This window comes from Aptenodytes forsteri, unplaced genomic scaffold (genome assembly GCF_000699145.1).
Source record: "Aptenodytes forsteri isolate BGI_AS27 unplaced genomic scaffold, ASM69914v1 Scaffold287, whole genome shotgun sequence".
Taxonomy (NCBI): Eukaryota; Metazoa; Chordata; class Aves; order Sphenisciformes; family Spheniscidae; genus Aptenodytes; species Aptenodytes forsteri.
Window position 1 is genome coordinate 888435 of NW_008794854.1, and position 16653 is coordinate 905087.

A 16653-nucleotide genomic window follows, 5' to 3' on the forward strand; every position below is an offset into this window, starting at 1 on the left:
ATTTACACAATCTGAAAATATTGTTCTCTGAGCTGTTTGTCTGTAATTTTATATTGAATACTTTTACACTCACTATCTGGTAACGCACTGGCAAGAATTTATGCCTGTTGGTATGATGTGGAAGCCAGGAAAAGTCTGTATGTATACTTCTAAAATACCTTCTCAAATCCTCTAGCCTACCCCTCCTGCAACAACAAGCACTGTGAACAGTTCTCCTGTTTTTCATATGACAAAGGGAGAACGTGCTTTGGACAACAGAAGTTTTAGCAGTCTCCAGCATGCTGCTTCTGCAACCCCTAATCGCCAACCCCTGCAACCCATAATTCACATCAATCCTCCAATATGCCTACAAAAGATATTCTGGAAGGTTTTGAGGGAAGAAAAGTGGAACTTTAATGGCTTTAGACTAAAGGGGGGGTAGATACAGACTAGATATAAGGAAGATATCCTTATAGATATCTTATCTTACTAGATATAAAATAAGACTAGATTTTTACGCTGAGGGTGGTGGAACACTGGCACAGGTTGCCCAGAGAGGTGGTGGATGCCCCATCCCTGGAAACATTCAAGGTCAGGCTGGACGGGGCTCTGAGCAACCTGATCTAGTTGAAGATGTCCCTGCCCACGGCAGGGGGGTTGCACTAGGTGACCTTTAGAAGTCCCTTCCAACCCAAACTATTCTATGATTCTATGATTCTATGAACTGTAACGAGAAAGCAGTTGCACCTTTTCCATTATTTGTTTTCTTATCTGTGTCTTTCCATAAGTGAAGCAAATGGAGTGCAGCAGAGGGTAAAAGCAGAATAAGTAGTTGTCCGTCACTAGTTGGAGGTTGGGTAGGTGAGGGAGAAATAGTGGCTAAAATTATACCGTAGAAATTCCATAACTGGCCCAAATTTTGATATTTTCTGCATTTATACTTTCCAGACATATGTCTTTTAAAAAAAATTGCATTTCTTCAAGTTTTCATGTGTTGGGTTGGTTATCTGTATTGTCTCTTTCTACATATTTATTAGCATTACAAATACAATATGGATGAAAGAAGTTCTGTTTTATTCCTGCTGCTTATGTTTACATGAGTATTATAAGCGGAAATAAAAAAGAAACACCTTCATCATTAGGGTGAGATGGCTTATTAGAATTCAGTTGTACACATGGAGGGGAACAAGAGCTGGTGCATTTGTAGGCCAGCTCTGAAAGCTGCTTCATGAACTTTTCTAAGTACATCTAATGCATCTCATTTGAGAGCCTTACACTATTTTTCAAATACTAATCTATAAACAGATAAATCTATGCTATGTATGGTGAAAAGAGAAGATGAGGCGAAGTGACTTGGCCGAGGTATCACAACAACCAAGTCTTCAGTCTGCAAGAAAAAGCTGTGGGAACCACTGTATCTGCAGAAAGAGTGCACAAAGAGGCTTTGCGTTGTCTTCATGTTCCCTTGATCTTGAGAGGGCAGCGTGCCAGCCTGGGCCCTTGGGATAAACTGATGTACCTTAAAAAACAATCTGAATTATGGCAGTTGCCCAAGAACTTCCACATATCATTACAACAGCTGATGTTTGCATCAAAATCTTGGTCATGTACCCTGGAACCATTCTGTCATCTCCATGCCTTATAAGGACCACCTTATACTGACTTGAAAAAGGTTTTGAGAGATGACAAAATCACAAGTCAGAACAATGAACAGAGCTCAAGGATTGCATTTTTGACCATCCTATCTCAAATACTAGGTTATATCATCCCATTTTAAACCAAGAAATCCCAGCAATAAAGGCAGTCTTTAACAATGTATAAGTAGGAGGGAGAATGTAGACTAGTTTCTTTGCAAGAATAGGTAATTTGTTAATGACCAGCCACAAAAAAACTGGCTGCTCAGTTTTAATTTAATTATGTTCAGGGGGAGGGGAGTAAGTTTTTAATAGAACTGATTCCGGCATAAGATTTATATTGCTTGAAATTTGACTTAGAACCCTAAAAATTCCAGCACTTTCACTTTAGCACTGAAGCAAAGAACAATAAAAAAAATTTCTATAATAAATAATAGACTCTGTTCAGATTCAGTTTCAGAGAGATACTTTTGCCCAGTTAGATTAACCAAAACAATTCACCTCACTTTTTTTATAACTGGATTTCAGCATATTTCACTTAATCTAATGACATTTCACCCTTAAGTTACTCTTAACATTTTTAGTGTTCATACCACTCTACATCCTCTTGTGGAAAGAGCAAGGGACGTTCTTCGGTTCAAAATTAGTCCACAGAGTCTGACTGCATCGAAGATCACTTGCCCTGTTGACCCCAGAGCACGTAAAGGAATTTAAATAAAATAAGTCAGTGTATCAGGGGCTTCTGCACTTCATCAATATTCAGTATGCCATGATACATAACAGGTACTTATGGAACATAAGAAACAAAGCTTATTTAATCTCTATTGTGAGTTTACCCATAATCATAGGTGCATTATATTTAGAAGCTGTAAGCTACAACAGAAATTTGAAAATGAGCAAAATAAAAAGTGTAAATAAAATAAGTCTGTGTATCAGGGGCTTCTGCACTTCATCAATATTCAGTATGCCATGATACATAACAGGTACTTATGGAACATAAGAAACAAAGCTTATTTAATCTCTATTGTGAGTTTACCCATAATCATAGGTGCATTATATTTAGAAGCTGTAAGCTACAACAGAAATTTGAAAATGAGCAAAATAAAAAGTTGCATACATAAGGTTACAGTAAAACATGTTTTTTGTGCTTTCATAAGTATAATGACATGGTTAAGGTATTATTTTAATCCTATTCTGAAATGTCAGGGCATTTTTTGATTATTCATTACTATGCCTGATTGTGATCTTTGTAAGATTCTGACATGTCTTGTGCTTTAGAATATCCTTTATGTATTTTTTCCCTTTAGTCTTTGGGCACACATGTTTTGCTCCTATTTCCCTTTGGTCTATGTAAACTTTAAACTTCTGAGCTATACAAAACTGATGAGCCACCACCTCCTCCTTCATTGTTTATGAGTATCTTGCTGCTTTCTACACATGAGAAAGGCATCATTTCTCATTTCAGAAAGCAGTGGAGGCCACATATCAATAATCCTGAAGTTTCTGAAATCCACAAAGGAAGCTTCAGTTGTAACACGTGTGAGTTGCTAAATCCAAAATTAAGAAAACAAAACATCATGAGCTCCAACAAAAAAATGATGCACTGGACCTAACACTGTGACATTTTTGCGATCTCGTGGGTTTTTTTCTTATTTCTTTTTGAGGTTTTGTACCTTCAGGACATGAAGGCACACATTCTCAAGCTTCTCCCTTCAGCTCTGATTTTGACCATGAACAAAATTCAGCAAGTTGAATTTGGTAAAGGTACACTGGTTTCCTACCTAAAACAGACCAAAAAACCCTAAACATTATTCAAGTTAACTATTCCCTCCGTCTCCCACCTCACAAAAAGTCAAACAATTCTGAATCTGCTTTCACATCCAATGCTTTACTGCTAGGCTAAAAAGGGAGTTCGGATTTTTTTTCCCTTTCATCTTGAAACAAAGAATAACTGTGTGTAGCTTATCTACAAATACATTTCTGTGTGTATCCATCAGGCTCCTCCAGCTCTCCTCTTCCTATCTTTCTGCTCCTGTTAGAAATGAACAGCAACTTGCTTCAATTCACACGCTTGTTACAATAAATTACCACATTTTCTGTAGTCAGATTTTAAAAAATATGCAATAGTAGCATATATTAAGTAAAAATGACCACATATGCAAATAAACTTTTCTGAACTTCTAGGGCTAAAATGTTTGGAATTGTTTACGACGACCATCTGAGCATGAAATGAGATACTTAGCAAGGGTAGAGAATGAAGACCTCCTTTTATCATGTCCTACACTCAGAGCTTAATCCCAGTTCTACAGTTCAAGCTAAACCCTAATGGACCAGCACAATAAAAAAAAGTTTATCTCACTGTTCGTGTTACTTACTGCCTCTCCATATTTTGGTTCTGAAGCACTTCCTGCCTGCCTAATGGAAAAGTCCATATACATTTGAACGTCTGTCCTCAGAAAATACATGCCATTATGTATTTGTTGTAGGGCTTGTAGGCTAGACGTGCCAGTGAAATAGCACTGAGGCTAGAAAGAATAAATTGGAAGAGCCATTGGCTCAGATATCCTAGAAAATGCATATGCAATAAAAGAATAAATTTGTAGTCACCAAGAAAGGATTAGCAATTTTCATTTAGCAAAAAATACAGCAGTTTAGGTGCTGGAATCCAGAGTAGGGAAAAATGCATTAACTGAAAAAAATAGAAGTTACTTCTCTCATTATTGGCGTACCATAATTATAGTTGAGTTTCACTATGAACAATTGCTCCTTGATGGTTCTTGTTGAGTAATTTTGTTCAATAAGGTTCTGTCAATACAATTTGCTTTCAGTTGTCAGTTTATACAACATCAAGAATAATGAGCTTACTCAGGTATGCTTGGAAATTGTAATAAAATATTAATTTTGGGGAAAAGAAAACTGATAATCATCTGGTTTAGTATTCTACAGTTATGTCTGAGATTTTTGAGAAGCTTTCTGTAATAAATGTGAACATTACAATGTATGTTAGACAAACAGTCATAGACAACCAGGCAGTAAAACACTGAAAAGGGGATATCCTCTGTATAATGTACTTTATGTGGAGGAGGAGTCCTGTCATTACACAGTCCAAGACAGCAGTGAGAAAACTGTCCTGTATCACTTCAAAGTTTCTGGAAAGTAAGTGCATCCTCATTTCTTGCATATAATATATTTTTTGAGGTTCACAGGGGTGGATTGTTTTCTCAAGCCTAATTTCTTTGCTTCCATTTTCCTAAAATGTAAAAGAGCTGGATAATTAACCCTTGCAAAATAAGTGGTAGGAAATAACTGATGCTAATATTTCATTAAGAAAGTCACATCAAGATACTTTCACAGAAGCTTCAGAGAGGTGCTCTGTGAATGAAATAGGGGGCAACGATCCAGCTGCTGACTACATGGGGAGATCAGAGGATTCACAAGCAAATCGCAGCACTGATGTTCATAGAAAGGTGCGTATGGAAAGAATCATTTTGATGTTTTTTCCCCCTCTCCTGCTAATGTAGTTTGAATGCTGAACAGTATGAAGGGGTTCTGGGAGGTTCGCTTAACAGGAACTTTTCCATAGGTTCTCATAGCCTGACACCCACCTCTAGTTGTTCTTGTCAACAGAAAAACTCAGGAAAGGAGTTTAGCTTGAAAGAAATGGTAGGAAAGGTATTTGCTTTCCCTCCCTTCCTTTCCAACTCAGCAAGCTTAACAATCTCTCTGTCACTCTTCAAAGACAGCAGCATACCATAAATTTTTCTATTCGTAACTTCTGCCAGGCAATATGGGTATGCATTTACATAACAAACCCTTTACACGTGACTGAAATCAAGAGCTGCCAATACACAGCAAGAGTAGCAAGTTAAGAATTTCCCCAAAATGGAGCAAACAACACTGTACTTAGTTTGGAAGAGCTGGGATTTGAAGGAATAGGTGCAGCACTGGCGATTTAGTTATTTGGTTTTTCACAACATGCGTATATATGTGTATGTTAGTGTGTGTGTACGCGTAATTATGAAGGAAGGGGTAAGCTTCCACAGCTCACGCCAGTGTAAGTATGATAAGGAGCGTAAACTGCGAAGTGGTTTAAGACTTCTATTTAATATATGCAAGGATATCACTTGCGAAAAAGTACTTATTGCTTATGTGAATCCATCTGTCATTATAGACCTATATCAACTAAGTCATGTAAATTTGTACTGCTAACAGGTGGGATAACTAGAAACTACGTAATTTGTGACATAAATGATAGCTAAATCAAAAGGAAGCTATTGTCTGAAAATGGGCTTCTTTTTGCAGAAATCTAGGATAGGTATCTGGAGGCCTGCTGAAAGCTTTGCTTCTAGTGAAGTGGCTGTATAGCAGTGACAGACTTCTGATACAACTATCAAATATAAGCGCTATTGCATTAGCGTAGTTATGTCTAGGCTTAAAAAACACCTACATTTGAGGCAATCCATCTATGCAGAAAGTTGTAACACCTCATGGCAGCAGCATAAATTAATCTTTAAGTTGGCTAAAGGAGGATACCTTTTACATAAGTGAACCTCTGCAGAGTGCAAAAGCAGACAACAAATTACACAAAACTGAACATCAGCTCTCAGTGCAATGGTAAAAGAAATACACTCCCCCCAGCTATTGAGTGAAAAGTAGAAAGGGAAAAAAGGAAACTGACAGCTGTTTTCCAGGTACTTATTTATAGCAGACTTTCCAGTTTCCAGTTTAGTTCTGTGTTTCACTTAAAACATCTGTGGGGAATTTTGTAGAAAAAAACATGTAAAAGCATTTTGTCTTTAGTAACGATTAAATTTTCTGACTATTTTGAAGTGAATCTGCCACTTAGCTTGATTTAAAGGTTTTGGTAAATAAAACCATCTCATTATCTTTGTTCCCAATGACCCTAATAGCAGAATAATGCGGCATTTTAAGCCTTCCATGTGGTTAAATCCACTGAAATCTTACACATAAGCTATATGTGAAGCAGTTAGGTTATAATTCAGCAAAGTTATTAAACGTTAAGTACTTCTGTTAGGCTTATGAAAGCTACAGTCCAATATGAGCCCAACATCTCAGATAATGGAGGTGGGGTCACTGTGCCATCAAAGGCAGCAATCAAGCATGCTTCCCTCCAGTACCAGTACACAAACAGAAATCCTCTCACTTTTAATGAGAGAGGGTAAGCCTCGGAGACGGCATCAAGACTGCAATGGGCAGTTGATTTTGCCTGCCTATTGCTGTTCTAGCAGCCAGAGGCTGCCATGATAACAGAGATATCACTGCTTAAATACCTTCTTGGAGCATTGCTGCCTTGGGTGTCTGTCTTCCCTGGTAAAGCAATACTCAGAAAAAGGGTCAGGTGGTTAATGCAGTGTTTTTCGATACAAAGGAACAAAGGGTATGTCCCTTCTCTGTTTGTACTAAAGTGATTAAGGATTCAAGGATGAACTTATATTTTCCACTGAATCATACACAGTAAGAGATTCGGTTCTGAGTCTCTCACACCCCAGATCAGTACTCCCTTCAACAGATTTTTTTTTTTTTTTGGCAAAAACCACAGTAAATGTGTGGGTTTTTTGCTCACATGTACAGCAAAGCTGGTTTTAGCAATTTAGAAAGTTATCATGAAATGGAAATTATATCCTCTGGTCATCTCTGTAACAAAGAGAGGCAATTCAGAATTAAGATTGTGCTTAATGTGAATACAAATATGATAAAGTAAAAAAGGAAGAGTTAAATAGCAGCACTACAGATAAGATTGTTAGGGTACATTTGTTAACAGCAATTTCTGACTTGTGTTTCATGGTGTTTCATGCCACCTGGACCCCACATGCACTCGTTCTCAAAGGAACACATCTCGTCCATTGGATGTATCACAGTTCTTCACTGGCTTTCGACTACCTGACAATCCTCACTTTCCAGAAGACAGGCAGTCTCTCCCTTTCTGTGGGGTTGCTGCTTGGCTCAGTTTTTTTGTTGTTGTTGACATGATCAAACAATAACATTTATTTCCATTACCTTGCTAGGGTATATGTTGCAAATCACGTAGCTGCATTTCCATTTTTTCCCTGTTTTGAATATTTCATCAGATTGAATCAGAATTCTTAGTAAAAGACATTTAATAGCAAGAAATGATGAACCAGTTTTATTAAACAAACCACATTTAAGAGTTATGATTTAAGTAAAAAAAAATGTGATAAAAAGCTTTACAAGCACTCAGAAAGCAACAGACCTGAGGACCTTATAAAATAAACTCATAGGTAGGTACGTAGGTGAGAAGCCAGTTCACGAGTGCAGTTAAGCCATTTGTAATCTAATAGAATCAGCGATATGCTGTATGTAACACTATGGTCAAAACAGAGAATTTTATGGGGCCTGGAGTATTTCCTCTTCCACAGTTGTTTGGTTACAGATACCAATCTCATCGTGAAGCTGACTGCCAAAATAGCCTAAGGGCTATTAAACACTCTGAGATATCCCAAGGAAAAAAAAAATATGGGAAGTATTTTACAAACTGTTGACAAAAGACACACAAACAGTCATAAGAAAAGACATGAAAGTTGCTGAGAAGCTTCTATTCAAAGAAAGAAAGTAAACAAAGAAATAATAGCACTTAAAAAAAAAGTAAGAATCATCTTGTATTAATGAGGCCTATAATTATTGCAATAGATAAAATGGGGCATAGAGAAGTAGAACAGTTTCTTTTGTACAGCAAATCAATAACATTATGTAATTTTTCAAATTTCTCCCTACTTTTACCATAAGAGATTTTTCCTCTTTAAGAAAAACTATAAGTAACATTACAGGTAAGATGTCCTGAAAGGATACAAGTGTGACATTAGACCATGTACAGATTAATTTTACATAGAAATATGTAGTTTGGAAAGGAGTAGAACTGAACTTTGATTCAGTTTTAACTATAATTAAGATACATGTATTTATTCTTCATTTCGTAGCTTTGGTGGAAGATGGTGTTCAATGGCTCCAGAAGAGAACAGGTAGCACGTATAGCCTTTCTGGGAAAGGATGCCTCTAACCTGTCCTTCTTTCCTGTTTCAGCCCAGTATCTGATAGCAGCCCGTTCACCTGGCATGGTGTTCTCATTCTTGGCCTACACTCAACCTTACGCCAGCCCTCCGGGGTCCCTCGTGCCATCGTACAGCGGTGTCTCTGCTGGGGACCTTGCCAGAGGCAGTACAGAATACCGTGCTGGCAACACAGGCAATGGGGTTTTCTCACGCATTTTAAGAGAATTATAGTAGTTCAAACTGTGATAAAAGTTACTAAAAAAAGTTAAGGTGGTTTTCATGAGATAGAAGTTGCAACTACAGAAGCATACTAAGGATTTAAATGCTATATCAACACATAATTAAATTTTGCCTTTCCAAATTTGTTTTGTTTCCATGTTTTAGCAAGGGAATGTAAATTTTTAGGAAAGGGTCACAGAGTCACATAAAATCTGGGATTTTATAGAGTCATTTATAAAGTCATGTTTCCCTGGTGCACATGGGCATGCTTCATGAACTGCATGATTAGAGGATACCAGGCCTTCTCTTCCAATATTTAGGTTGACCACTTAATTACAGATCAGTTTCCTTCACAATTTCTCCTATACATTGATTCAGGAAAACTGGCTAGCTCCTGACAAGTAATTTATCTTTTCCATTTCCTTTCAGTTTGGCTTTTTATTGGAAGGGACATCTAATCTCCCTGCCTGACCAATAACAAATTTTGTTTCCCTAAGATGTGTGGAGAGATGGGGCAAAGGGTGAAGGGAAAAATCGATGTGAGGGAATAGGCTGGAATACCTACCAGAGGAAATGCTGGGGGGTAAAGATCCACCCCCTGACACTGGATGTGAGGCCAGGATGCTATTTAAAAATCCCGCCCTCAGGAATCTCGAAAGAGACTTCACCCCAATGGTCGGAAAGGATCCTTTCAAAGAGATAAAAATGATCATTAATCAAATGACTTGTTCTTTGGCTGATAAAAGAAGTTGACTTTTTAAAGAAAGAATAACCAAATCTCTGCAACGTTAACAGTGGTTTCACTGGAACAGATCTTATAAAAAGCAGTTAAAAGTCTTTGTTTGCTTTTTAACCAAGTCATACAATACATAGCTTTAACCAGAAAGAGGTTGTTTTCTGCATACTTCACAAATGGAGAATTCCAGCACTTCTAGGAGGAATGGAAAAAATTGATATTTTAAAGGCAAATTACACCTATTGGATATTCATAATACATTCCAAATGACTCTACCATAGAGGCATTTTACAGTTTTGTATACAAATCTAAGAGAGATCAGTAGAGGTGAAGCTATACCAGCAAAGCTATGTTTTATACTAGTATTTTAAAGCCACCTGACAAACCACCTGACAAAATTCATGTCAGGCAAAGGGAGAAGGGGAACCAGAATTTGCAGTCATATTACTGACTTCTGGGTCAGGGCAGCTACGTCAGTCAGAGCTTCTATCACGTCTCACAACGCCTGTCAATATATTGATGCAGGCAAAAGCCAGCAGAATAGACTTGGCCTGTTTCTGCTTTGCTCTCATCAGAGGTTTTACACTTTTTACGCTTTCAATAGAATACACTCTATGTTCTTCTCATTGCCCAAATGTAGAGTTTTATTTCTGGAAACAGAGATTATCTCATCCACCACTTTTAAAATGAGTACTTGTGACATACCTATTATAGTGATGATAAATAAGGACTCTCTATCATTTGATCGACTGTTTCAGCTTTCAGCATATGTACAGAGATCTAGAGGCATCATTTCAGCTAGCTCATGTTAGTGCTCAGTGAATGCCAGCATCAAAGATGGATCTGAAATGAGAGCTCTACACATCTTGCTTAAAAGCACAGAGGCAAGATTCTCCCATCTTGCAATAAATTTAAATTGACAATCAGAATATTTTGTGTATTTTTGCAAGTACATCAAGGAAGCATCCATCCAAAAATTTAGGCAATGGCAAGTTTGTTTTCATCATCTTGCAGGTATTTCATAGTTGTTCTTTTAAGAGATAGAAAACATCTTAATATTTATATACAATGAGAAAAATAAATGGCCCTCTTAAAATTTATGCAACAGTTCGTGTTTTTTTTTTAACTAATAAAAATGTAGTGAGGAAAATTTAGCCTCAAAACACACATATGTGTTTGCTGAACTTAAAGTAGCGTAAAAGAGCTTTGAATTTTTCTCTTGTATTTTCAAGCAAGAGTTCTATTGTTTCTCCTCAATACATTCCTCCCTTGCCCTTTAAATTTGTTATTAGACCTGTTGCAGTCTGTGGAAAAAGAATTCATTTAATTAGTGTTCTGGATGCAGTATTTTTGTATCTGATGGTTAAAGATAAGGCATAAAAGTTTTCCCTCTGGCCACTCCAGAAAAGCCTAACTTTGGCAGTCTTGTCAAGGTGTTTTCAAACTCTATGGCTTTCATTTTAAAATATTTTCAGAAGCGATCATGGATAGAGAGCCCAGAATGCAACACACAGAAATTCAATTTTAAAATGGAAAATTGTTCCATAAACTCCAAGATGTTTGGTACTAAACAGCATCTTAAAACATGAAGGCTAAATAATGCACATGTGAAGACTTCCCAAATAAAACTTTGCTTCTCTGTTTCAAAATATGAATTATACCAACCATAAAGTACACCCACTGTGAGTCACATGCCATATGTACAGACCTTCAGAAAAGCCAAACAGCTTGAGCTTCACCATTGACATTTTCCTACATTTAACTGGTGTTAAATGGCAAATAACTCAAGTTTCCTAGCAGTGTTACAAGAAGTTACTTTGTTATAGAAAGTAATGGAGACAAAACCAAATTTATGTCACTTATTGTACACATTCAGAAATTAAAAGAAGGCACAGCAAATTTTGGAGCAACACAATCTGTGAATACTAAGAAGAGAGTTTGAGTGCTAAATTTATTGAGGCTTTATAAGCAGCAAATAACTAAAGGAATACATATAAATAAAGTTTTTCTCTCACTGAAAAAGTTAGGAATCAGTTGCCTAAGCATAAATGCTTTGTGTCATTTGAGACACTGTAGAAAATCTGAGACATTCACATTTGAGTGGCAGACATGACAAGATCTGCAGGAGATTTGCACTCTTTGAGAGTGACAGCCAGAGGCAAAGCAGCAGTTGAGTATCTAAGAGTAGGCATTTAGTGCCATTTTAGGCAACTGAATCCCATCCAAACAGTCCACTGTCACCTTAAAAATGTCTCTGATTAAGTAGAATACAGTTACAAGAACAAGACCCCATTTAGTCTCTTCTAGAAGTCCACAAACAGCTTCTGAAAGGGACAAGGTTGATAACATCCAGTTATCCAGCAACATCAAAATCCAGACAAAAAACAGGTTGAAAGTTCATTCATGTTAAAACGTGCATGGTCCTAAACTAAAATATAGCATATGCCCCAGGATGAACAAATGGGTGTTTTTGGTATTATCACCTGCACAATGTATTCACATTGTGGGTTTGAGACGCTATTACATGACTATATATGTGGCAGTTGACTATCATTGCAGGTAGTTGGGAAAGAAAATTAATTCCCTTAAGTCCCATCAATTGCCACCAGAAGGACAGAGGTCTAATAAGAGCTTTGGGCATTTACAGTAACTTAGATGCTTTACTCAAATTTTCACTTTGCGTAAACACTCATGACATTTGAAAGAAAATCTGCAACAAAAAGATTGTGTTCAAGACAGAAAGGGAGAAAGCTCTCTGCTAACACAGCAAACAAGGGAGGTGGGAGCATGCTATTAAAGAGAAAACTTCGGCTCAGAAATATTTCTCAGAAATACTATAAACTTCTGTGTGGAAATCAATGAAAAGAATTGCATTTCCTTTTTTCTGACCATGTTTGGTTTTTTTTTTTTTTTTAAAAAAAAAAAAAAAACCATATTTTTTTTTTTAAAAAAAAAAAAAAAACCATATTTTTTTTTTTAAAAAAAAAAATATGGTTTTTTTTTTTTTTTTTTTTTAAAAAAAAAAATATGGTTTTTTTTTTTTTTTATTTTAAAATGAAGTTTTTTTTTTTTTTTATTTTAAAATGAAGTTTTTTTTTTTTTTTTTTATTTTAAAATGAAGTTTTTTTTTTTTTTTTAATTGTACAATGAAGATGTAGTCTTTCTTCTTTTTCCAGTTGGAATCATGCTTAGCTAAAGAAAAAGTCCACCCAAAATGTGCCTGCTGCTTTATATCCTGCTGCTTTACACTCCAAATTGCAAAAGCAATATTAATTTTTTAGAGGTTTATGCTAGCAATAGAAATCTTAATGCTTAATTTAAACAATCTCTTTAAAGCAACCACACTGGACACTTGCAAGATGCTAGGATATTATTTCTTTAGCTAACCACCTTTCTTGAGAAATGCCATTCTGTCAGTGCACATTACACAGAGACTAGTGCTTTACACCCATCCTGTTGTTTTGTGTAAAAATCAACACTCATTAATTTACCAGCGGGTGGACTTACGCTAATGGGAAGAGTTTGTAGTATAAGGTCTTACTGGTTCTAAACTGGGAAAAGGAGACATGAATATTAAGCCACAATTCCTGAATGCACTGAAATAGTTATTTAGCAGTTTACAGGCATGGTTTTATTAAGAAAAAACCCCAACCTCTCCCTCCTCCGCAGTTATACACTATGAACATCATGCCACCTTGACATGGGAAACTACATTAGTTACAGATATTAGTTGGAAAAGTGCCTTGAAACAGTAAAACTGTATGGCAACACTCTGAATAGCTGACAGTTCATGAAGTATCCACCATTTCCTGAGTTCTGTGATACTAGTTTATAACTCGGCATAAATTCTTCTGTTTCGCAATTATTACAGCTAAGTGCCTGTGCTCAGAGGCAGTGGGGGAGTACTGAATCAATTAGCCTGCCTTCCTCCTTCATCTTTTGTTCCAGGGGGAATATCATCCCACAAGTGGTAGAATTTGATTGGGAAATCACTGGTATAGCAACCTAAACTGGCATGGTTTTAGTAGCGTATTATCACACAGAGCAGAAGGGCAAGAGCAGATAGTTGGGTAAAAGGAATACTTATGCTTAGTTCAGCTCCAGAGCACTCACATTAATTCACACACATGTAATAGCACTCGCATCATGACAGCACGGCCAGCCAGAAGGAACAGCCGTTTCTCCCCACAGCAAAGGCACGTCCCACAGCCTAGGGCTAGCAGCAACGTAACTGTGCTGAAGAGTCCTAGATCTACAAAGGAGAGAAAGTTCTGCCACGTGGATCAACAAAAGTACTGGACTGATGAATGAATGGACGGATGAAGGGAATTGGCACCAAACACACCCGGTGCAATACCGGTGGAACACAATGGACTAGAGTGAAACAGGTAACTTTTGTTTGAATGGGGGGTGGAGGGGCCCTTGTAAGCTATAGTGAAAAGCATTTAAAAGGAACTAACTAACTTGCACTTTAAAACTCTCAGGGGTCGAGCAAGCTGAGAAACGTTAACCTGACCCATTATTTTTGCTGCTGAGACTTCGCAGAAACTTCCAGGAGAAGACCCTCAGAATTTTTCACAGAAACTGAACGCAGTTTTATTCTATTAGTGACAGTACCTACCCACTCACATCTGCTGACTTGAGTGCAAACGTTCCCACCAGTTTTGCTCCCATATGCAGTACAGTGCCAGCGCAGCACCGGCCATCCTCAGGGGTCTGCATCCCACCCTCTCCTCTTCGCCAGCTGCTGGCGTCTTTGCCCTACTGCCATCAGCAGCACTTGAGCCGATGCCACGGCAGCCTCTGAGCCAATGCCACGGCCGCCTCTAGGCCCCGCAGGACTCACAGGGATGGGATCTGAAGCTGCTAAATCGTGCAGGTACAGGCAGGCAGGGCCATCAGCTTGTTCCATTTGTGCCAGGGTCCCCGAGCCATACTGGGAGCAAATTAAGCACTTTTTTTTTACTATAGCAATTCTACTTGTGGGACCTTAGTGCAGCTTGTGGAGATTCGCTTTTAAAAAGGAGAACATTTCTACAGTCTCTGCACTGTGTCTAAGGACCTGGCTGAAGTAGGTTAGAAAGCCTACTGAAGACGCAGACTGCTCTTTAGCCCTGTTATTTGTTGTTGTTGTTTCTTATTTATTACAATTTAAACTGATCCAATGCTTTCTGCAGGTGGAATTGACCATTTCAGGTGCTGTGTATTTTTGGGCATCTAACAGCTTGAAATTCAAAAGGAGCTCTTTGGCTGCTTAATTTAATAAACTAGATGTTCTAGAGAGGTCACAATTACTGTCAGTTATTTCTTTTTACTAGTACCATCCTTTATTAGTACCATCAAAAGAAGACTTTAGTTTGTTATGCTTTTCCCATAGATTTTTTTAGAATTTGAAAAAAAGGAAAAATGCACAGGTGGTGTATTTAATGTAAAAAACCACTGATATTCATTTCTATATAGTCAGTTGTCTTGATGCTTTTCATACAGGGATTGTAAAATATAGCTAAGAAATTTCTTAGGAACCCTGCAGATGAAGGCTTTGGGGAAGTGAGTCAAAGGGCTATAATGAGCTTTTGCGTTCAGTTTGGCAGGAAGCAACTGAATGACTTCAGGATGTTTTCACTCATAACTGCACTCTCATGAAGGCGGGACTGTAATATTTAGTAATGAAATACTACAGAACAGAACATAGAGTTTTCCTGCTTCTGAATAGGAGAACTATCCAATGTTATCACTCAATGTCTGGGAGAAGGCCGGCTTCTGCTACGAGCACCTTCCATTCTAAAATAAAACCTGTTTTTTATTGTTATTAGTGTTCCCTCAGGGAAACTAGAAGAAGGGTTAGAGCATTTTTTCCAAAATTATTTGTAATATATCCATTATGGAAAGTACTGAAAACCAGTCAACTTCTCTCTCACATGATTTTATTGATTTATTCTTCCTAGATCACCAGGAATTGTACATTACTTCATAATTTTTATGGGAGAACATATGGAAGGTTTTCATGAGGAGCAGCTTTATAAAACTTTGCAATTATGACGTCAGATTTTGTAGAGCATTCAAAAGGCTTGACTTGGAATGGAAATGGAAAATATCAGAAGCAGGGCTAAAATTTACCTCTGATGAATTTGTTGGATCATATTTTCAGTACATTTAGAAAGCATGGATCTATACAATTAATTTTAACTATTTTGAATGCACTAATCTGGAGATTTAGAATATGCTTTTAATAATTTATTTTTGACACACGCAAGTAAAGGTGATAGAGTATAGAGTGGTATGCCTAAATTTTTACCCACATAACTTATATGTCTTAGGAAAATCTAATTTTTAAGATCACTAAACAATATTTTGCAATACATATCATAAAATATTAGAGCACAACAACAATTAACAAAAATGAGTGTGCTTACCCCTATTGAAATCGCAGAGTCACAGAATGGTTGAGGTTGGAAGGGACCTCTGGAGGTCATCTGGTCCAACCAAATCATGGGAAGATTTCCATTACCTTGCAAATAACACAGTGAAAACTTTTCAAGGCTAAATTCTGCTCTCAGGTACCTAAGCTAATAAAACCAAAACCTGTATGAAATGCATTTTGCTGTGCAGAGGGAAATTTGTACTCTAATGTTCAGCAACAGATTTTCAAAGGGTGGTCTAATTTTGTTTCCCCAGATTCCATTTGAGTAAATGACATCATCCCAGAGCACTCACAACTAATTCTGTCATTCCTGAATGCACTTTCAAGAACTTGTGGGTCTTTAACCGTCTTTGAGCAACTTTTAAAGCAGCCTGAATTTTAATCTCACTGTTGTAAAATATAGAGCTTGGAATCTTAACTCAAAGTAGAAAGTAATATAGAGCTTGGAATCTTAACTCCAAGTAGAAAATACTATTAGAATACTTAAATATCCTAAATACACAGACAATGTAAAACTTGGAACATCTTCTTAATTTACCAGTCCATTTAGACTTTGACTAACAAAGTTAGAAATAGACTTTTCCTGATGCGTCTTCAAGGGAACAACTACAATGGAAATTATATAATTTATGTTAG

The 16653-nt window shown here is 37.1% G+C and overlaps 1 protein-coding gene across 1 annotated transcript in view; it reads right to left on the minus strand.

The window, feature by feature from the left end:
- The window catches only part of EPHA6 (EPH receptor A6), a 397911-nt gene that overhangs the window by 71548 nt on the left and 309710 nt on the right, over positions 1–16653 (minus strand). Inside the window, exon 10 of the mRNA XM_019470822.1 lies at positions 9426–9548. Coding sequence (XP_019326367.1) covers positions 9426–9548 — 123 coding nt within the window. The remainder of the gene's footprint in view (positions 1–9425; positions 9549–16653) is intronic.